The sequence below is a fragment of the Hippoglossus stenolepis genome, chromosome 9 (assembly GCF_022539355.2).
Source record: "Hippoglossus stenolepis isolate QCI-W04-F060 chromosome 9, HSTE1.2, whole genome shotgun sequence".
NCBI classification, from domain to species: Eukaryota; Metazoa; Chordata; class Actinopteri; order Pleuronectiformes; family Pleuronectidae; genus Hippoglossus; species Hippoglossus stenolepis.
This window is the reverse complement of record NC_061491.1, coordinates 5,937,772-5,960,808: the sequence shown is the minus strand read 5'-3', so window position 1 is coordinate 5,960,808 and position 23,037 is coordinate 5,937,772. Positions and strand designations below refer to the sequence as shown.

General features: G+C 43.8%; 1 protein-coding gene across 2 annotated transcripts in view; it reads left to right on the top strand.

Annotated features, from left to right (window-relative positions):
- The window catches only part of tet3 (tet methylcytosine dioxygenase 3), a 31,448-nt gene extending 10,643 nt beyond the window's left edge, over positions 1-20,805 (top strand). For both annotated transcript variants that reach the window (XM_035165663.2, XM_047341194.1), the window contains 9 exons: positions 3,048-5,997; positions 7,938-8,028; positions 9,975-10,068; positions 11,171-11,379; positions 12,073-12,223; positions 12,375-12,464; positions 12,680-12,817; positions 12,966-13,314; positions 14,077-20,805. In XM_035165663.2, the coding sequence (XP_035021554.2) occupies positions 3,096-5,997; positions 7,938-8,028; positions 9,975-10,068; positions 11,171-11,379; positions 12,073-12,223; positions 12,375-12,464; positions 12,680-12,817; positions 12,966-13,314; positions 14,077-15,845 (5,793 nt within the window). In that variant the 5' untranslated portion in view covers positions 3,048-3,095 and the 3' untranslated portion in view covers positions 15,846-20,805. The remainder of the gene's footprint in view (positions 1-3,047; positions 5,998-7,937; positions 8,029-9,974; positions 10,069-11,170; positions 11,380-12,072; positions 12,224-12,374; positions 12,465-12,679; positions 12,818-12,965; positions 13,315-14,076) is intronic.
- The last annotated feature ends 2,232 nt before the right edge of the window (positions 20,806-23,037 follow it).

The following is a 23,037-nucleotide window of genomic DNA, read 5'->3' as shown; positions in this document are numbered from 1 at the left end:
CTCCCAGACACTAGTGCCTGGTTGACCAGGTTCTGCGAGGTCTGATCCTGTTCGGTGTGTTGACAGTTTTAGACGCAGTTATTGGTGTGTGCCAAGCTTATTCAAATATGTGTAAGTGTGTGTGAGTGACACAGTTAAAGGGAAGACAAGGATAGAGTAAATATTTGTCAAAGCACGTGATCTGTACACTCCTGGTCACCTGGTGAGGTTTTTATCGCTGCAGGTGTGAATGCTAGTGTTTTTGGTTATTAACATCCTAGACTGACAAAATGTCAATCAAGGTTGTGTGTGTGTTGAAGTATTTGTTATCTGCACTGGCACAGTTGAGAAAATGTAATTGTTGTAAATGTTCAGCAGGAAGTGCTCTGAACCCATGTGACTATAGCCTGTGGTAGTTGTTTTGTGTGTGTAACTCTGAGAAAAAGAGGAAAAGAGAGTGTCAGCGTGTGTGACTGACGGTGCGTGATTGTGGGATGTTAGGCTGTGCAGTGTTGCAGTCACTCTGTTTCAACACTGCAGTTCTCATAACTGCCGTACACAGCAACCCCCCACCCCCTTCCTCTTTCCCGTCTGATGCCACAGATAGTGCAGACATGGGGCCTCTCACGTATTGCATGCCGGCTGTCCCCCCTCCCCCTCCCCCCTCACACAACCTCTAACCAACACCACCGCCACCCCCTGGGACCCCCCATCAGACACCCGGCGCAGAAGGTGGACTCAAAAGAGCCGAGCATACTGCCTGGCCAGTAATTAGCCACTTCAAAAGCTAATTTCAATAATATTCAAATGACAGGGAAGCTGGACGCCAGACTCACTTCTACTGTCATACACTGACGGATCTACAACCAGAAGCCATCTTTCTTTTTCTTTCTAGCTGGAGATGATAGAACACTTTGTGGTTCACATCAATCTGGATCAGGAACTTGATCACATTATGTTGGGCTGTGGGACATGAGCTGGCTGAGTTGTGTGTTTGGTTAAAAAATTATTTATATCCCCTTCACATTATCATAGTGCAGTGTTTGTTATGTCTCCTGGCAGGGAAGGATTGTGCTTACAACCAAATGTTTCCTTGTGAAGCAGTAGCTGCTTGTTTAGGGTTAACTTTTGTGTTTATAGTAAACACATAAGGTGAATAGTTTGACACTATAAATGTTATTCATAGCACATCCGCTTCTTTTAAACACAAAAATATTTTTTTATATATCGAGTCGGCCATTGTTGTCATTTCACAAGAGCAATAAGACATAACATGAACTCTGTCAATGATTTCTCTGCCTGCCCTTGGATTATGTTTGTTTTCTGTTCTTCTCTACATTCATTTAACTGTGATCTATGAAGAGCTCCCCTGTGCCAAATATTGTCAGCACGTAATATCTGACAATCCATGTGAACTGGAGAAACACAGTTGGCTTTAACAGACAACTCAGATTAGTGGTCATTTAGACAAATGTAGCAACATTATTCTTTAACTGTCCACAGCTTTTGTACATTATTATGGTAATACTCACTCTACTGGTGCCTCCAGCATAGCAGAATAAAGTCATTAAAAATGTAATGGTCATGTGATGTGAATGTGTGTTGCAACAGATGTGGCAACTGTCAATATATGACAGTACAGGATGACCAAGTAACTGTTATGTTCAGACACCAGGTCATCTTCAAACAAGATGTTCAGTCACTCGTTTGACAAAGACAGTTCTCACTGATACATCTCATGACAACCAGCCCTGCTCTAGGCTGTTGTGTTAGATGAGGTGCTGTCTGTTGGGTTTCCGATTATTTTAGCATAACACACTGACCATTTTAGGTTTGCCATTTAAGGTTTTTTCCGGATAGTTATCTTTGGTTTTATGGTCCAGTGAATGAGCGATGCACTGCAAGTTCTCAGACCCTTAGTTTAGCTGCAGTTTGCCGCTATAATCATTTTTTAACACTCAACACAAAAAATCAACAAGCCCATTATAAATTATTGGAAAACATATTTCAAAAGTAGTTATCTTTAATAGTTAAAACAGCAATAATTACAACAACAGTGCTTTCCGCAAAGACCACAACTTAATCAATACCTAGTTTTGGCTGATGAAAGTACTTTGTATGAGCATAGGTGTTGTAGTCCGATACAGTATATTTCTCTTTTTAAAGAAGATCTCGAACATGTAAACAGTTTAAATGGTTTCACTTTCTAACATAGTACTTCTTTTACCCAGGAACTAATTTTTTAGTAGATTATGATAATCAACAGTTCTTGGAATTAGAAAAATTGTGTGTGTTGTAATTTCTTAATTGGTGTTTCATTGCATTTTTATACTAAGAATCTAAATAACACAAAAACATCATCAATAACCCCCCTAATAAATCCATAAATTACTGTCTGCCTGGCTGTCTTTCTGTCTGTCCTTTGATTTTTGTTCTTCAACAACATCTCTCCACTCATCTTGAAACTGGTGTATTTCTAGGGGATTTCAGGATGTGCAGTTACAACTGTTTGTGTAATGTGTGCATTACTTCAAGATATGACACCATAACAATGTATTTCAAGTAGTTTCTGCACTTCCACACAAATATTTCTTTGTCCAGTCCTGAGAGCTGAAAAATATTTTTTCCTGTGATTCAACTTTTGCCTGTTTGTTTATTGCATTCTGTTTCCCTCACCACTCCACCACCTGTACCACACACAGTCTCTCAACACCATCTGTCTGCTTTGCATAGTCCAACTGATAGTAGTGTGTCTTCATATACAGCAGTGAAAATGTGTCACATGACCTGTGACGAGCTGTGACAAAACAAGTTTGTTGTGAAATCAATCCACTGAAACCATAGTTAATTCACATTTCCTGAGCCCTACTGACCTGACCCTGCAGTACTGTATGTTATGTATGCGTCAGAGGGGAGAGCTGTGAAAAGGGAAATATACATTTACAGTTATTGTTATTTACACGTGGTGACAGTGGGTGATTATGTCCAATGTATGTTTTTTGCATATCAGTCCTGGATTTATTGGATTCTTATAACCTGACTAACCTAGTTTCATATCTGTCTTTCAGACTGTTCGTGAAGTCACTTCAGTGGATGGCCCCAGAAGTGGCGGCCAAATGGAAATTGGGTCACATGACCGCCTCCAGGAAGGCGCGCTGAACCTGGAACTGGCCAATGGAGTGAATCGCTACTGTACTGATGATGAAGAATCTATGGAAACAGAGCAGCAGAGGGCAGAAAGCATGCCTCCGAGAAAGTGCTGGGTGGCAGGACATGGCAAAGTTAGTGACACCCAACAAAAAGAGCCATGTTGGAACAGCAGCAGTGGTTCAACCCCTGGTGAGCCTGTGCACCATGCAAACATGGAGGATGCCCACAATCTGGTGGCTTTTTCCGCTATTGCTGGCTCCTTGCCTCCCTCTTCTTCCTCTTCCTGCCTTCTTGCGCAGCCTAACACAGCCCAGTTATATGAAAGGTTCACCCAGGAGATGGGTGCTGAGGGGGCTCAGGCCAGAATCTCTGCAGGTGCTCCTGAGGGAAGGCGCCAAACTCCAGAAGAGCTGAACACCCTACAGACAGCACTGAGCCAAGCCAAACACGGACACAAGCCCCCTAACTGCAACTGTGATGGGCCTGACTGTCCAGACTACCTTGAGTGGCTGGAGAAGAAGATTAAGTTGGCAACCAGCGAGGACCAAGGTGCCCCCAAGACCACTGATGCTCCCCCACACTTAGACCGTCATCTACAACAACCCCGTTTGCAGCATCAACCTCATCCCTACACCCAGGTGAATGGTGGCCACCATCTTTCTACTTCATACTCTCAGCAGCTACAGGGATCTCAAGGCCCATACCCAGACCAAGTGCCCTGCTCCAAACCCCCAATTCCTTGCTCCCCCCAGGTGCTCTCCCTAGCCAAGGCAAAGAACATCAATCTTCAGACAGCTATTGCCATTGAAGCCCTGACCCAGTTATCTGGTACCAATCCACACGCTGTTGGCTCTCCTGGTCAAAGCCCTTACAACAGTAACCTTCATCACCACCAACATACCCAGAATCTCCCATCCCAGCCACCCAATGGCTCTAGCTTGATTCTACACTCTCCTGGCACCCACTCAGCATCTTCACGCTGTCAGTCCGTCCCCCCAGGAATACACACCAGCCAGCAGGCTCCAGTGTCCTGTGAGCACCACAGGCCCCAGTCCCAGGGCCAGCCACCTCATGCTTCCCCTCTCCCCTCCTCTACCTCTCCCTTCCCAGGTCAGGGAAAACCTCAAGGCTTCAGCCACAGTCCCCAACAATGGCAGAAGGGCCCAGGCAGAGGCTCTGAACAGAGGGATTCATGGATGTGTATTAAGTCTGAGCCCAAGTCTCACTTTGCTGCTGCACCTCACAGTAGCTCAGACCCTATGTCAGAGCTCAAACAGCTGCTTGGTGACACCAGTGGCAAGTTCAGCAATGCTCCTTTCAAGCTTCCAGTCACACAGCAGCTCAGCTTGAACCAGAATGGAGGTATCCAGTCCCAGGATAACCCAGCACTGTCCAGGTTAAAGCAAGAGCAAGACTCTGGTGAGCACTATCATCATGCTGCCTCCATGGGACATTATGGCATGGCTAATGGTCAGCAGCAGGGTCAGCACTACCCTGGCACTCACTTGTCACCTGGCCAAGCAGTCATCAGCCACTCCACTCAGGCAGCTCTACAACAGCACCTTCACTACAAGAGGAACCTCTTCTCTAACCACTCCCCTGGCTTTGGAGCACCAGGCCCATCTGCGCCTTTGGCTTGCCAAAGCTTGAAAAAATGGTGGCCACAGATGGAGGCAGAAGGTTTGCCACATCTGGCTATCAAGCAGGAACCTAAAGAACCCAGGAAGAAAAAGAGTGTCCAGGGGTCTCCTGTCTTAAAAGGTATAAGTGGGATGCTTGCAAGCTCTCCCTTGCCCAAACCCAAACAGATAATTATCAAGAAGACCAAGCAGAAAGCTTCCATGCCAACGTTCCTGCCTCAGACTCAGATCAGCGTACAAAAACCACCAGTCCTCATGATGGACAGAGCCCCGGCCCTGACCAGCCTGCAAGCAGGTTGTTTCCCTCCTCTGCACCTCCATAGTAACTCCACTCAGGCTGCTGCTGCAGGCCTCCCTGCCCCAGCCCAATCTCAGGTATCCATGTCCAACTCCTCAATGACTCCCTCTTTCACCGTTTCTGCTTTGTCAGAAAACACTCCAGCCCATATGGGCCCTCTGCCCCCACCTATGGCTCCTGCAGCCCATGCTAAGTCAGAAGGAATAGGCACCCTGGCCCCCAGTAACACCAGCACCACCACACCTCTGACCTCCATGTCTCCATCCAGCACCTCACAATTACCGAGTCTTATCAACATAGACCCTAAGTACGAAGAATTGATTCGCCAGTTTGAGGCTGAATTTGGGGACGCCCCAGATGCTGGTCAGTCAATGGAGGAAATTGCTACAGCACCGCAGCTGGGGAATCAGTCCCAGACCAGTCCTCGGGACCTCAGTCCCACATCATCATCCACGTCCCAGTCAGCTCCCTCAGTTCTCACCACTCAAGCTAGTTCCACACCTCATCCAACTGATAAGGAGATGGAAGCTCACAAGGATGAGTCAGGGACCCAAAGTGAATCAGCCATGACCCAGGCTTCCACAGAGACCCCTGTGAAGGAGAAGCATGAGGGGCCCCTCCATGTCCCTCTGCATCATGAGGCAATGCTGGACAAGCAGCAGCAACCCAGTGTGATAGAGGATAAGTTCAGCATTCCTTGTTCCCCGCTGCCTAAACGCATGAAGATTGAAACCTCGGGTGATATAACAGTACTGTCCACCACATGCTATTCTGAGGAGGACACTCCCACGAAGGACAGTCTGCCTTCTTCTCCATCTCTCAGAGGCTTCCTCGAGTCTCCTCTGCGTTACCTGGAGAGCCCCACCAAGAGCTTGCTGGATACTCCCTCCAAGGATCTACAGTCAGAGTTTCCCCTCTGTACCTGTGTGGGTAAGTCAGTGTGTTAGTGCCTGTCAGTGCTTGTGTGTATGCAGGAGAATTAGGTGTCTGTCAGTCCACAAACTGCATTAGCCCCTTTTTGAGATCCACATTCATTAATGTTCACACAAACATCACCCATTCATCTCTGAGTAGAGCGACATTCAAGAATGTTAATCTGACTAGTGTCGGATAATAAAGGTTGCCAGTTTGCATGCATGAATACATTTGTGGGAAAACATTCTGAACTTGCAAGTTGAATATTTTGCTATTGAGCTAAACATTAATAATACAATCACTGCCAATGCTTTACTACTTAATCTACACCGGTCAGCTATTAGTTTTTGTTGGTCACACCTCCCCCTCCAGCTTCTCTATAGATGCTTGTTGAGTGTGTCTAAGAATGTGTGTGTTGGTGGGTTGTCTGGCTGCAACCATCCATACTGTGATAGTGCGAGACAATAAAGGCAGCAGAAGAAAACAATAGCAGTCGTTCCAGACCCAAAGCCACACAGAAGTGGATTTCAGCCCTGTAGTTTGGGCAGAAGCCTGCTCAGGTTATTTATTTACAACAGTTAGGGTGTTCCCACATTACCATGTCTACTCATGGTAGCACAACACCACATTTGACTGCCTCCAACACACACAGATACAATATACAACCATGATGTACACAACAGACACAATTTCCTCACAAAAATGTTGTATCACTCCTCCACTTCCTTCCCTGAGCCACACCCTGGTGTCTCCCTGCACTAACAGGGAAATCTGACCTCAAGTTGTCTTTGAGCCAGACATACACAACACATGTGTGTAATGTATGTCCATATTTCAGACAGTCGGCTGACAGTGTTGTAAACATTTACATTTAGAGAAGCAAGAGGAGCACATTATTTGTTAAACAGATCTGGTTTAAAACACAAAGCTGTTATGATAGAGATAGTATAGGCAATGCAAAGTCCAATAAAGTCTAAATGATTATCTACTTAAAGTTAATGTAGGTCACACACTGCTGCTCTGTGTTACACACACAGATTAGCACTGAAGTCACATGGCCTGGTTTGAAAAATACAGGCGTGTGTAGGACGGTGGTCAGACACACTTACACACACATACACACACTCATACACAACACAAACACAAGTGCACACACAATGTGCACTCAGACACACCCTCAGTCCCATTAACACTCACATACACTGAGTCAGTCATGACTACCTCAAAACTCTTCTGCTTTGCAAAGTGTCTCCACTCATGCACCACACCCTGCAGTCACAGCCCACTGTCTGTGCATGGGGGGGTGTTCATGTGCTTGTGGGAACTAGATGTTTCAATCAGTCGGACATTCTAACGCTTCTCAATGTTTAAAAAATATACCAAAACACATGAGATGTATCTTTAAACTTGTACAACGGAAACTATATAATAACATGCACAGACCCTTCACTTCTTTGCTGAGTTAGATAGATTTACAGGTAAATGTTTGCAGCTTGAGCGAGACATAAATTAACCCCTAATTGTTGACATTTATTTGATCAATGAAATGTAAAAAAACTATTCATAAAGTCTAACTAATATCCACTACAGAAACGTTTTTTTGGTGTTGATGATAGTATTGACAAAAATGATTTAACCCAAGTATAGCACAATGTATTGAAAAGAAGTGTATTGTCATTTAACCCTTTTTTTGTTTTTTTTGCAAATTGAGCAGAGATTTTAGGAAAAATGATGATGAAATGTAGATGAAATTAAATACACCAACTAACCACATGCTAGTAAAGACAGTCAAATGTTTTCTTGCTCCCTAACTCATAGTAATAGACAACCAGACTAAATAATAGTTATATTTAGTTAAACTCAAGTGTCTGTCACAAAATATTTATGATATGTAATAAACCATTATTAGGATTATGTCAATACCAATCTAACGTCCTCACTGTGTGTTTTTCCAGAACAAATCCAGGAGAAAGACGAAGGACCCTACTACAATCACCTGGGATCTGGACCTACTGTTGCATCCATCCGAATTCTGATGGAGACCAGGTGATCTCTCCTCTCCTCTCCTCTCCTCTTCTCTTCTCCTCTCCTCTCCTCTCCTCTCCTCTCCTCTCCTCTCCTCTCCCTCCTACATGTTCTTGCTTTCCATGTCTCCTCCTCCTCTCCCTCGACCTTCCCTCCTCCTCACATTTTGTCCTCAGGGAATCTGTGACCCAGAATCCAGTAGGAGTAACACCATCATCAGCATATCAGAGGGAGGAGGAAGGATAGAGATCCAATCACAGAGAGAGAAACAGAGAAAGATGGTGGGAGAGGAAGTCAGAAGGAAGGGACAGAAGTGGAGAGAAAGTAAACTGTAGTAGAAAATATGATATGATATCATCATGATATTATTCGCTGTGTTTTTGTGCACTAGGATCTTCTTCAGTTGTATTTTATAATATCGCTTTACTATTAATTGAGGATAAAACTTCTGATATATTTTTTTTATGTATGTAAATGATATAAATATAACTTCAAAGAGAGCAATCTCAAATCAAATTGATGGTAAATATACAAGAAGCAATGACGTTCAGTATTAGTCAACAGGACATCTAATCCATGTCTCATATATAGTATTAACAAGACAGCCTCACCAAACTAATCAAATAATCCAATGCCTAAAGTGCATCAATCAGACATTGTTATAAAAAAAACAGGATTACTATTTATTCAATTTAGGGCGCAACAGCAGAAAGATCCCCTGCTGGTGCTTTTAATAACCAAAGTGCAGTTACAGCCTCTGGGATGAAATGCTGTCGGATTATTTCACAAAAACTGGTCGAACATGATGAAATGTTTTTAAGGTTTAGGATTAGTTAAGACAATCTGATGATGTTTTATGGTGTCTGTTATTTGCAACCACATGATACTTAAACAATCAGTGTCGTAACCTTCTATAACTGGATGCCTCATTGAGTCATTCCTCCTATTTACAGAAACTGAACATAGTACATTGTACATTTCACTGAGGCACATGTTTGGTTGTTATTCACTGAATAAGACCAATGAGTCATTAGTCCCGGGAGAGAACAGGTTGAGTGGGGACGTTGGACCAGAGACCACTTTCTGTTTGAGAGATGATGTAAGATGTTAAGACCCCATAGTCCCCAGCTGACCTTTGACCCACCCCTGACCCTAGCAGGCCACCCCTGTGGCGCTAGAGCCTACTCCACCTCCCACTTTCTCACCCCCCTCAGAGTGATTCCTATTCAGCAGGAGCCCCTTGTGTTCACTGTCATGCCAAATCCGTTCAGGGCTGAAGTTTTCACAATGGCAGGTATCAGGCGGTGAGGTGACCTGATATGGCATCTGACAGGTTCTGATGGTCCACCCCCACCCCCAACGCAACCTATGACCCCTCCCCACTACTATACACCTCCACACTTTGACAAATGTTGGGGTGGAAATGTGGTCTGGCTGTCCGAGCACTCCCAACACCCATACACACAAACACACAGAGCGAATACACAAAACAACATGATGTGTGAATATTTGGACATAAACCCCAGCAGAGAAATCTGTCCAATAGGATCCCTGTGGCTGACATTGTGTAGAGGCTAGTGGGTTCTGGTTTACACTGACACTCCTGTGTGAAACTCAGCAGAGTCTTATGAACACTCCTCTCCTGCCAGAACTGCTGAGCTTGGCCTGTCTTTGTTAATCTTAAGCTACGTTCACTTTGCAAGCCTTAGTGCTCAATTTGGATTTTTTTCGAGATCCAATGTTTTTATTTAGCTGCTCACACTATCGTTTAATATGTGGCCAGTATCAGACTCCAATGTGAACTCAGCCTGGCTCTTCAGGACCTGACACACAGAAAAGACTTGAGAGTGCGTTTAAATGTAGTGTCACATCCCTGAAGTCAGGCATGAGCCATTCTGGCTCCAAACACCAAGTGATGAAATGCGTGAACATTAAAACAACTATAACTTTTGTCATCTCCTGTGTAGGTATGGAGAGAAAGGGGATGCCATCCGGATTGAGAAGGTGGTGTACACAGGCAGAGAGGGAAAGAGTTCACGAGGATGTCCAATCGCGAAGTGGGTAAGTTGTATCTTATCACCACTGTCAGGTGATGAAGTTTGAAAAAGCCTTCATCGAATGACGGACATGATGAAAGAATGGTGCATTGTGTTAAAGTAAGAGAGAGAACAACGAAGACAGCCAATCAACAGCAGATTGATGTGCAGGGGGACGTATGTGTGTGTGTACTTGTACTGAATATGTGGGGAGACACACAGCCAAGTTTACTAACAGTGAGTAAATCAGTAGGAGGTCTCTCTCTGTAACAACTGCCTGCTCACCCTTCCTGTCACCCCTGACACTTCCTGCTAATGATTTTATGACTTTATTCCTAACTACTGAGTGAGGCTGTGTGTGTGTGTGTGTGTGTGTGTGTGTGTGTGTGTGTGTGTGTGTGTGTGTGTGTGTGTGTGTGTGTGTGTGTGTGTGTGTGTGTACACTTTTCTTTGTATAGTTTTTAGGACCAATTTTGGTTCAAAAACATAATTGTGAGGACATTTTGGCTTGTTTAAGGGTTAAGACTTGTTTTTAGGTTTAGGGTTAGAATTAGATTTAGGTTAGGGTTAGGCACTTAATTGTGATCGATAAGGTTAGGGTAAGGTGCTAAGGAATGCATTATGTCAATAATGTGTCCTCACAAGTATAGAGAGACAAGTGTGTGTGTGTGTGTTTGAGACAGAGAGAGACAGGGAATATAGTGAGGTATGTGAGGTAGGATATTTATATCCTTTATTCCATCAGAGTAAAGGTAATAACATATTCTAGTATGTGTAATGTGAATTGACTTTGCAGCTAATTTAACCTACAGCATCATAAGTAGAATTGTTTCTTCTCAGTAAAGTAATGCATATTTCTATACATGCATCATATATAATTCCAAATTGCAGTGTAAGCATCAACTACATTGTATTTGGCACAGTATTTCAAAAGTGTGTATATGTGCATTACATCTAAAGGTGCTTAACTGTCATTTCATTTTAGTTGTGAGAATGACAGTGTGCATTCAAATCAGAGTGTTGAACTATTGAGCATAAATTGAGGTGTTTCTGATGATTCAGGATGCTTATCTAACTCCCCTGTGTAAGTAAAAGCAAGAATAATGATAAGCTCTGTTTCCTGTCAGGTCATCCGCCGTGGCAGTGAGACTGAGAAGCTGCTCTGCCTGGTGCGTGAGCGTGCAGGCCACCACTGTGCCAACGCTGTCATCATCATCCTCATTATGGCCTGGGAAGGTGTCCCGAAGATGCTGGCTGACAAGCTGTACCGTGAGCTCAGCGACAGCCTCACCAAATACGGCAACCCCACCAGCCGACGCTGTGGCCTGAATGATGAGTGAGTATTGATGGGTACTCTTTGACACTGGTTTTCTAAACAACATGTTTGTGAATGTTCAAACAAATGGTGTCTGCATGTCAGCATTATATTGTATTACTGTACTTTTGCTGCATGTATGCCTGGTGTTTTGGTCATGGAGGAACTTAAAGTGAAGAGTTAATTTTGTAACATTAACTATTTTACCTCAGGTCATTTTATCAGGAGTTAGAGGAAGACCCATATCATTAAGTTTTCTATGTGGTTGGGTTTATGCACATTATCCTGTGAGATGTGTATAGATGTTTGTGATATGGAGAAGTTAAAGTTCTCCAGACATGAAGATAAAATCACACGAAATCAAAACACAAGGTGTTTGCAAAACATCTTAACTATGTATCTTCCTCACCAGATATTTGCACATGTACCTTAAATGCTATTAGCCTATTGACTCGCTAATTCATGACCTTAAATGTGTGTATTATAAGTTCAAGATAAAATGTATATCTGTTCCATTGCACTTGCAGGAGACCACGATAATGTGGTGTAACATTAGTGCTCCAAATTAAATGTTACCCAAATTTTCTCATTGCCACTTTCATGTCTTATTCAGCTCAGTTGACATGTAGTGTACACGCATGATGTACACGCATACATGGGGTTCACATCATTTATACATTAAGCTGAGAGCATGCTCACTGTCTCCCCCTGCAGCCGTACCTGTGCATGTCAAGGCAAGGATACCGAGAGTTGTGGTGCTTCCTTCTCCTTTGGCTGCTCGTGGAGTATGTACTTTAATGGCTGCAAGTACGCTCGAAGCAAACTGCCGCGCAAGTTCAGGCTACAAGGAGATCACCCTGAAGAGGTATTCATCAAAACCACAACAATGAAGGAGTTGTTTATGTCAGAGTTTGGTCACCATTTTAATGCAGTTATTTTAACGGGACAGTTTTAAAGCTCTTTGGTTTTGCGATTTCTTCTGACCTGTGTTTCATGTTTTGTTTTTTTTTTTGCAGGAGGAGAAAATCAGGGATAACTTTCAGGATCTGGCAACTGAGGTGGCTCCTTTGTACGAACGGCTCGCCCCACAGGCGTACAGTAATCAGGTTTGTTGTACAGACACAATCTTAACACAATAATAACCTCATTTCACCACCCACTAAACCTGTTTTTCACATACAGTAAACTATCAAGACACCGGCTGTCACACTTAAACACTTCCTGCTTCTTACAAAGAGGTCTCTTAAGTGCTGTCTTTGAGAATGGAGAAAAAAACTTTAGTTGTTAACATGTTGTCTCATGTTGCTGTCCTCTCCCTTAGTGTCAGACAGAGTCCAAAGCTCCAGAGTGCAGGCTGGGCTTAAAGGATGGCCGACCGTTCTCTGGAGTCACTGCTTGCATGGACTTCTGCGCCCACGCTCATAAGGACCAGCACAATCTCCATAATGGTTGCACAGTGGTAAGACCACTCACCATAATCTGAAGTGTTTGTTTTGGTGCTAATTTAACGTGAATAACGGCCACAATGTTCTTTTTCTGTGAAGCTAAATAAAGGGATGCTCTGTTGCTTGGCACAGTTTACATTTCACCATATCCCTCTCTGATAGGTGTGCACTTTAACTAAAGAGGACAACCGTTCACTGCAGGAGATCCCTGAGGACGAGCAGCTTCATGTGTTGCCTCTTTACAAGATCTCCCGGACTGATGAGTTTGGCAACGAGGAGGCCCAGAACCTCAAGATGAAAACAAGAGCACTCCAGGTGCTGCAGGCTTTCCGCCGTGAAGTACGCAAATTGCCCGAACCTGCCAAGTCTTGCCGACAGCGCCGACTGGAGGCCAAGAAGGCTGCGACGGAGAAGAAGAAAAGTAAACTAATGCAGCAGGCAGGGGAGATGCCAGAGAAAACAGTGGTGAAGACTGAGGTCTGCAGTGCACCTCAACCCCAAGGCAATAAAGGTGGGTTATTGTTTTGTGTTTCTGTTTGTGTCACTTTAAGGGAAATTATAGCTGCTTTCAGACATGCATTGAACTCTGCAGATCCACTGTATTTTCTCCAGAGGAGGTGCATGTGTAAATGGAGATGTAAGAGTGAGAGGCCCCAGATTATCTGCAGACTCTCTCCATCTGGCTCCTGGCTTATACAATCTGTAGAAAGTCAGGAGAATCCGATGTGAGAACACATCAGCACAAGGGGGGGTGGGGGGGTTGATGACACTTCTAACACACAACAGATGCAAAATTTAAAAAAATGTAACAAAAAAAAAAAAAATCTCTGAAAGGCGATGACACACACTTAAAAGACACAAACAAGAGAGTTTGTGCCGACAGAGTCACAGCAGAATTAATATGTCACTTCCTGCCTCTGCCTGCTGTACCGGGCTGCACCACCTCTCACCTGTATAATGCGGAGGATTTCTTGCTTTGTTGTGAAAGCTACTGTCCAGTCCTGTTGTGTTGTGCATGTGTGAAAAGCAAAGCAAAGTAAAGTCCGGAGAATTGGGAACAGACTTTATGTCTGAAAATGACTTGTGTTGTTTGACTTGAGGCCTTGTATGGCAGCCTGATATGCATTTACCTTAACCGGTAATCAGTGTGTAAAATTAATCAAAAAATAAATGTCCAATGCAGGAATACAGAAAATAAAAAGATAAAATGCCTTTAATAAGATGATAATAAGTTTAGTATGTAATTTTCCTTTCATTTGTTTTGGTCATTCAGCAATTATAAAACAAGAGATGAAGCCCAACATCAAGAAGGAGCCCTTCAACGGATCAATTGATGGATACACTGTGCAGGCAGCAGACCCATTCAACAACATTTATCCACACCCTGCCTACTATGCAAGGGGAGGCCTCCCCCCAAATGGCCAGCCCTCTGCACCTGATCCAGTGAATGGTTACCATCCACCACCCAATCTGCCCGCAGTGCACTATGGCTACTACAACTACCCCCCTAATGCACTTTTCCCCCCTAAGCTGAGAACCTACGAGGGTCGAAATGGCTCTTTGCCCAAAGCAGGCGGTAAGGCTGTCCAAGTAGACCAGAAACCTGATATTCAGAGCCTTCAGGCCAAACTGGCCCAGTCCTACCCTGGCCACCTGGAGCAAACCTGCCAACCACACCATAGCGCTTATGGCCAGCCTGCAGATTACAACCAGTCCCGTCCTTCCTCTGTCTCCTCTGAGCACTCCAACAGGGGCACTCCAGTAATCAAACAGGAGCCTATGGATGTGCCAGTCTATGAAGGCACAGTGCCAAGCCAGGCTGGTGCTAAAACACCAAGCAACATCATCCAGCATGCTGCTTGGCCAGGACACAAGCTTAATGGAAGTATCGCTCCCACAAACTGGGACAGCCATCTGAACCAGAAACAAAGTTCTGAAGCCTCATCACTGAACCTGGAAAAGCAGCAGTTTCACCAGCACTCACAGCAGCGGCAGTCCTCTCCTTTCCCCCAGCAGTGGGCATCATACCAAGGCTCACATGCAATGATGGCCTCCCCTGCCCCATCACCAACACACCAGGTACCTCTCTCTCCATCTCCATCCCCTTACCCTGGCACTCCGCTCCCAGGTAACATATACCAAGGCTCTGCACGTCCTTCCACCCCACACCTAAGCACCCCTTACCCAGGTACACCACAGCCTGGCACCTCTCACTCAGGCTCAGTTACACCACAGCCAGGTACCCCAGACCCTGGCAACCCCAGACACTGGCCTAGCCCTGCTGCATATAGCCCTGGTTTGAAGCACAGCAATCCTGCAGCATACCCTGACAAAATCTGGTCCAAGACTGGGGAGAGTCGATGTTCCACTCCCCTTGGGCTCCAGGAGAAGGCCTGGAAGTCTTGTGGAGGTTCAGTGGCAGGCAGTACTCCGTCCCCTGCCCCTGAGGGCCGTCTCTTCCCTGATGCCCTGCAGCAGTCAGATCAGGTCCACTGGGACTACAGGCGAGCTGAGAATGACATCGAGAGCATCAAGCGCCGGGAAGAGGACGAGGTGTGGTCGGACAGCGAGCACAACTTCCTGGATCCCAATATTGGGGGTGTAGCTGTTGCACCAGCCCATGGCTCCATCTTGATTGAATGTGCCCGTCGGGAATTACATGCCACCACACCACTCAGAAGGCCTGATCGCTCCCATCCCACCCGCATCTCCCTGGTCTTCTACCAGCACAAGAACCTCAACCAGCCCATGCACGGCCTGGCTCTGTGGGAGGCCAAAATGAAGATACTGGCAGAGCGAGCACTGCAGAGGCAGCAGGAAGCGGCTCTCCTTGGCCTCTCCCAGGAAGACATCAAGGCCCTCGGTAAGAAACGCAAATGGGGGGCTACAGTGGCAGGTGCAAGTCCAGGACCAGGACAATCTAAAGACAAGAGGGAAGGGCCAGTGACAAGGTTAGCCCCCACGTTCCACACCACCTCTATGGTTACTGTGTCTCCCTATGCCTTCACCCGCCTCACTGGGCCCTACAGCCACTTTGTCTGAGGTCAGACAGACACAAACTGACTACAGAGTGGTGCAGTGAAGGGCTGGAGACAGTGATGAGCAGGATGAATGTCTCTCCGCCCGTCTAACAGTCTGGCATCTCTGAATCCTGCCCCCTCTGCAGTCCTCTTGGAGGAGGGGACCTTTTTATTGTTTTTTACCTCATGTCAGGCAGTGGTTTCGTCTTCAGACACACTGCCTGTGGTGCTCTTTCTCTCTCTTCCCTGGAGAGGAACTCCATTGCTTTCTCTTGTTTGTAGAATTTTAATGGTTCTAATTATTGCTATTATCAATATTATTATGATTGCTATTGTTACTGTCAATGTTGTTATTACAGGTATTATTATAATGAAGACTTGTTTTTTTTATTATTGATGTTTTCATTAATGTTATTAATGATATAATTTTTTGCTTATATATATTTTTCAAACCAATCAGTCTGAGTCAGTGGGACTCAAACATTTTTTTTCCATGTTTGGAAAACATGGAAAAATCCCCTATTTTCCCCTATTTTCTATTTGATTTTCTTTGTTCTTGTCAATATTCCAGCTGTGCTTAGAGGAGGAGCCATTATTTGCGGGGCAAGGCAGCAAATCAATATCACAGTAATCATACCACTCTTTATAGTAAGGCCTTTACAGCAGGCTTCCCGTAGATATGTATCTCTATTATTGACAGATATGAAACCTTCATTTCATACAATCTAGTTCAGGCCTCCATAAAAAAATATTGAAATATTATCAATGTGGGTCTAAATTTCCTAAATTTGGTTGTCCTGCTGAATGCTCCACATTTTCCACAGTGGTTGGTTTCAGTGTGTATCTGAGAGCAGTGACCCTGCGCTCTGAAGTCATAAATAATAATAAATGATAGATAATCCAATCGTTCTGATGCAAATGGTGGTAATTTAAAGCCCCATTTAAAAATGATAACCATTAGCCCTTAAACCCCACATTGCTGCTTACCTTGTACCTGGATGATGTGCTCCTCCTCCTCCTCCTCTTCTACACCCTCCAGCTTTCAATTGGTGCTCAACTTTCAGCTCTGTTCGATTTTCATTCCACTACTCTTCATGGCACTTGATGCTGATTTTGTTCTGGTGCTCAAGCTCAGATCTGGCTCAAATAGTATTTGCAAGTAAATATTTTTATTTGGACCAAGGTGGAGTATCAGAGTGATTGGGATTATTTTTATTGACAAGTGCAGGAAATTTACCATGCAAAGAAAAGTATAATGACTTATCTTACTCATATTTTGTTTTCCTATGTGGAAAACATGTGGTAATCCACAGAGGCTAAAATAAGTGGTACTATTTTCAAATGCTGTTTGAACCAGATCAGCAAATATCATATAGAGATGTAATAGGTGGCACTCTAGATCTTCCGATCACATTCAAGTGGGGTTGACCACTTTCCAGTGTAAACTCTAGAGGGCAGCAGTGGCTGCCGTTTCAAAGTGGTGTGTACAAACAAACCTTCAAGCACTTGAGATCCATTCAGAAGCCAGTAGTCTTGCCTTGCTGCTTTGACCATCTATGTCCAGTAGAGGGGGATCTCACACCCTGTTTGCTGATCATGGATGAGCTTTGCCAAAGCAGCTCGAGGTAACGCTAAACTTTGCCCCATTGTGGCACAAATGTGAATGAAGAACAGAGATGGCTTTGGAAGGCCCATCCTGGGTCAGAGTAGAAGGACACAGTGTTGGGATAGTAGTGCTTTCCGGTGCTCGTAGACACACTCTGGTGCTCTCCTATTACACTTGATTTACTGTGAAGGGCCCACTCCGTCCTCTGCATGGTGCTGTCATCTTGGAGCAGAGCGAGGCATGTCCTTCTGCAGGCACCTTTTCACCACAGAGCCAACCAATCAAAGCATGTGTTCGCAGCTCTGTCACTGGGCTTTAGAAAAGGTTCCTTCTGAGGGGATTTTTTTGCAGTTTATCATGGAAAAGTGGTTTGATCTCACACAAAAGTACACTGTACAGAGCAGGGAAAGCAAAGTTTTTCAATGCGTTCTGGGTAACTCATTCACAGAGAAAATTACAGCACTGAGAGTCAAAGAGAGATCTTACAAAACTAGTGGTGCTTCTGGGATTTAGCATAAAATGCAACTGCATTGAGTCAATGAATCTCTCACTTTGTGTGTGTGTGTGTGTGTGTGTGTGTGTGTGTTTGTGTGTGCGTGTGTGAAAGAGAAGAACCAAAGAGAGAGACTATTGACAACAGCCAGTAGAGTCCCATGAATGCCTCATTTTTATAATCTCTCCATGAAGCAGGTATCATGGTTTACTTTCAACATATGATGGAAGTTACAATGAACATGAGCGACTAATAGAACTTGACACAGACTAACTCCTGGATGCTGGGTGGTTGTTGGGGTCAAGGCCCATCTGTGAAAGACCCTGTCACCCCTCCGTGGGGGTCAGTCTCCAGCTCTGTACCTCACGCTGTAGAGACACTGGTCACAATCCCAACTTGCTACTGAGGGCAGAGAATCAAGCATATGTCCCTTTGTGTGCTCTAGATCTCCTCACTCGTTTTAACCTCCTCTTTTTTTTTTACTCTTTATTTATTACTACATGGTGATGATGATAATGATTGTCTTTGATGTTTTTTTTTCATCTTTTTTATATAGCTAATACAAATTGTACATACAGAAGAAAAGATTTATAAAAGCACTTTTAATCTTGATTTTAAAGACAAAAAGAAGAGCCGAATATTCACAACTTGAAGCTTAGTTTTTTTTGGGGGGGTTTCTCAAGAGAGAGATAAAAAATGTAAATATTAAAATATTTAGGTAAGATTATTTAACTGGTGAGGATAGTAACTAAACAATGACATAACAAGGGGGTATTTTGAAGTGTCTGACAGCCCTTAACAACAGTAAACAACACTTGGACCCGATGTGTTGTGTGTAAATGTGTGCTTCGTAACACTGCTGTTTTGCTTTCTTAAGTACTGTTCCCCATGTCAGCATGTAACCGACAAAGACCAGTCACTTTCTAAAAACTCATTAGCCCACTTATCGAATGGAACTGCACTTGACTTACTCACTTATGATCCCCCCATGTTGCAGTTGTCTGACCAAAACCTCGACAAATAATATCTGAAGAGAAACTCTCATTATAAAGTCATAATAATGTCAGATTTTAATTTAAACCTGAAAAATACCACAACTCAACAACAACGGTCAGTAAGCTAAGGACAAATCTAAGTAGGTAGCCACAAACCTGATCTGCACTGTCATTTGTTTAAAGGAGTAGTTCAACATTTTGGGAACAATGAGAATATTGAAGCCACTTCCACATCTGAATGATAAATGTCAAGCTAGAGCCAGCAGCTGGTTAGCTTAGCTTAGCATTAAGTGTAGAAACAATGGGGAAAAAAACACCTATTGTTTTCACACTTAGATTTTTGTATGGATCACATAGCGTGCTAGGGAACTGTTTTAGTTTTTTATGCCAACACACGTGAAAGCTTCAGTGTTCTCAAGTCACTCGGCAAGAAAGTAAATAAGCGTATTTAACCACAATGTTGAACTGTTCCTGTAATATCAGTAGACCTGCTCTTGTTTAACCAGTGGAGCCACATGTTCCAGATGTTTAGGGTCACACTGGTGGCTGCAGATCAAGTCTAAAGTGAACCAGTGGGCGATGTTTTAGCGAGTAATTAAACAACCACAATCTTTGTCAGTTGTGTTAGACTATCAGGTATATCTGCCTCCCTGCTTGTTTAGATGTATCTGTCATAATTATCTAATCTAGTTCTCATAATAGTAAGTATGCACTTGACGTCCCTGTGGAGGACACAGTGTTTAGGTTGTGATGATAATTATAAAACACACACACATTATGGTTAACAGTAGTGTGATTGGTGCAGGGGCAGAGACTGGACCCACTTTTCCTTTTTTACCCATGATGCATGGCCCACATTATATACACATACACACTTAACCTAATCGAGGGTGCTGAGGATACGGTATACATCATACCTTAATAACTGTACATTTCTAAATGACTCACCAGTTTGGTGGGTGGTTCTTGTAAGGGTTGGTGCTATTATGATGCTACACCTTAAATTCCGTGTGTGTTTTAAGAAATTTGAGGGATATAAATGATCACCACAAATATTTTTCTGAGCTCCTCGAATGTCCAGAGGATTATACTTTTGGTTAAAGCAGTTTCACGGGATTGGAAGCTGCCCTGGTGCTGACTTTATGAAAAGTCTTTTGTTACAACGCTACAAATGTACATCTCTTTTTTGAGGGCAGGGGGAGACTCAAACAGCTGATCCTACTCTCTATCAACATTCATTCCACGTTGTACTTGAAGTCATTTAAACTCGGACGAGATATAGAATCAGATTATATGAAGACTGTTATCTGGGGTTCATGTTTGGTACAGCGCAAGTACCAAAGGTTATTAAAATTATCTTTTGAGTATGTTGTATATGTTCATGTTAACTGAATGCTAAGATATTTGGACAATACAAGGCTAGCAATTGTGTAATGCCTCCCTCTTCTTCTCCCTAGTCATGCACTTCCTTTACTCCACCACTCTCTTTCTCTTAACACCTTGTATATTTTGTCTTTCACACACACACGCACACACACACACATACACATAGACATACATATGCATCTCACTGTGTATGACCCTAATTTAAGGAACACTCCAAATTTGAGAAAGAGACTTTGACCCTGGCCCATTCAAAAAAATGAAAAAAAAACGAAAAAAGACAACGAACCAACACAACTGGCAGCTACATTCCTTTTTGAGTTTTGGGATTGTTCTTGGTTCTTTATTTTTCATGTCAAGGATGCAGTATGTAAAAAAAGTGTTTTTGTTCAGTCTCTCTCTCTTTGTAGCTGTATGGTGTATTATGTGAATACATAGTGTATGTGGTAAAAAGCCCACAATATTGTTTTATGTCGCGCGATAAATAAAAACATTGAAGTGAAAACATGTTTTGGCTCCATTTATTAATTAGAGGCAGGCATAGAGAGCTCCAGCTTGGGTGCTCACCAGTTACTGTGAATACTCCGTCTCCATTTTCCTCCTGGCTCACCTACCAGTCGGAATAAATGCTAGCTTGACTGGAGGAAGGCAAGAACGAAGATCAAGAGTGAAGGCAATTCGCATTTAAGACAATGAACATTTAGAGCAGCACAACATTGATGAGAAAAGACTGCGTCTTCTATAAATCGAGGTGTGTCAATGTTTAAAGTATTTATACAAAAGAAAGTCTGACAAAGCAGAAATTACGATTGTAGTGATAGAGGTATTGCCAGTAATGGTAGTATACAGTGTGTGAGTAGGCATATGGTTTATCTAAGCAATCTAGTTGTAATCATAATCCATGATCAGCTGCCACCATGATCCATGATGTGGCTGCAGCCGCGATTCTGGATCAGCACTTCAGCTCCTGAAACAGCCTTCCTCTTGTCTCAGCCTGATCCGTAAGATCTGCTCCTATTTCTGTCTCCCTCCACTAATATTTATTTGTCTCAAATAATGAGATTCTTTAGATAAAGTTAAGATCCAAAAGAAAACTTGATTGGCTTACACATGAGAAAACACAATATCTGGAATTTGTCTGAGTGATCAAGTCTAAAGAAAAAACTGCAGCAGAACATCTCCTGGACAGGATAATTACTGTAGTCTCCATTCATCATTTATACCATGTGAGCTGGAGCCACTCCCAGGTGACAGCGGGGGAGAGGTGGGGTGCACACAGGTCGACAGTCCATCACAGGATTAACATGCAGAGACAAACAACCATTCACACCTACAGTCAATTTAGAGTCACCACTTAACCTAAGACCATTCTGCATGTCTTCGGACTGTGGGAAAACTAAGGCAGACACAGAGAACATTCAATCGCCACAAAGAAAGACTTGGGATTCAAACCTAAACCCTCTGATGCGATAGCGCTAACCACTACACCACCGCACCGTGACACCCTTCTGTAGTCTCTTGTTCCTGATCATTTGTTTCTCATAAGACAAAGACAAGACAATTGTGAGCAACACAATTTCAGTCTGCCCTATCAGTGGTAAGTACGGAACAAAGATATTGATCTGAAAAGGTCATCCTTGAAGCCCTTGTAATCAGTTTGGATACATGCAGCTAACTCATGGTATTTAAAAGAGCAGCTGGCCATAGAACAGTGGAAGAGCACATGTCATCACTATTGATTTCAGTCTAACAAGAGCAGGCGGACTCTGCCCTAGTTCAGCTGACAGCAGGATGATCAGCCAGAGAGCAGAGTGCAGTGTCCTCATTAAGCAGCTTTCAATCATTAGATTTTTAAGGCCCATATTCACAAGTCACAGGTGCATCATCCTCTGTTCTTAACCCGTAAAAGAGTAAAGAAAAACTCCCCAAAAAAGCCTATTAACAGGGGAAAGAAATGTAGAAACCTCAGAGAGAGCCGAAATAGTCACTATGAAACTTTGAACGATTAAGGAATTACGGTGTAGTGCAGCTCATGCACTGTTTCTGGCAGCTCTTCATGCAGTTTGTCCAATATCCCTTTTCCACCAACTCGAACCAGGTTCCAGTTCCAGGCTGGTGCTAGTGCTGGTTCGCAGTTGCTTTTCCACAGGCCAGTGGCGTTCAAAGCGCCAGGTCATGACATCACTGTATATGTCTGTATATGGTTATGCTCTCCCAGCTAATGCTAGCACTACTTTTAAGCACAACAACAAAAACAGCGGCGGATACATTGTATTTTAATGAGTGCTGCTTGTGGCTTTGCTTTTCTGTTTTCGAGGATACACATCCAAACACAACTCGTCCAGCATATTTTTGCTGCTCGTCGCGATCACTTCGGACGGCAATCAACCCTCAGATGTAGGCAGTCAATGACATTATTTGTTTCCATGATGCCGTTCTACTACTTCCGGTTTGAGGACGGTGTGTACAAGCGTTTCAGGACGCCGGTCAGTGACAAGACCAAAAACGAAACGACTTTCTATACACGGTGTCTCCAGGATCTACCAAAGATCACAATTAAAAACACTCATGATTGCGGCTATTGCTAACGTGATGCTACCGCTATCACGATCCAGGTCTTTTAAAGACCGGAAACAGTTAAGCTCACCCCGAATACGCAGAAGTTGAGAGACGCCATCTTGTGCACCGGGTCGTATTATCAGCCACTCATTCACCCATCGACCAACAGTCATGCGCA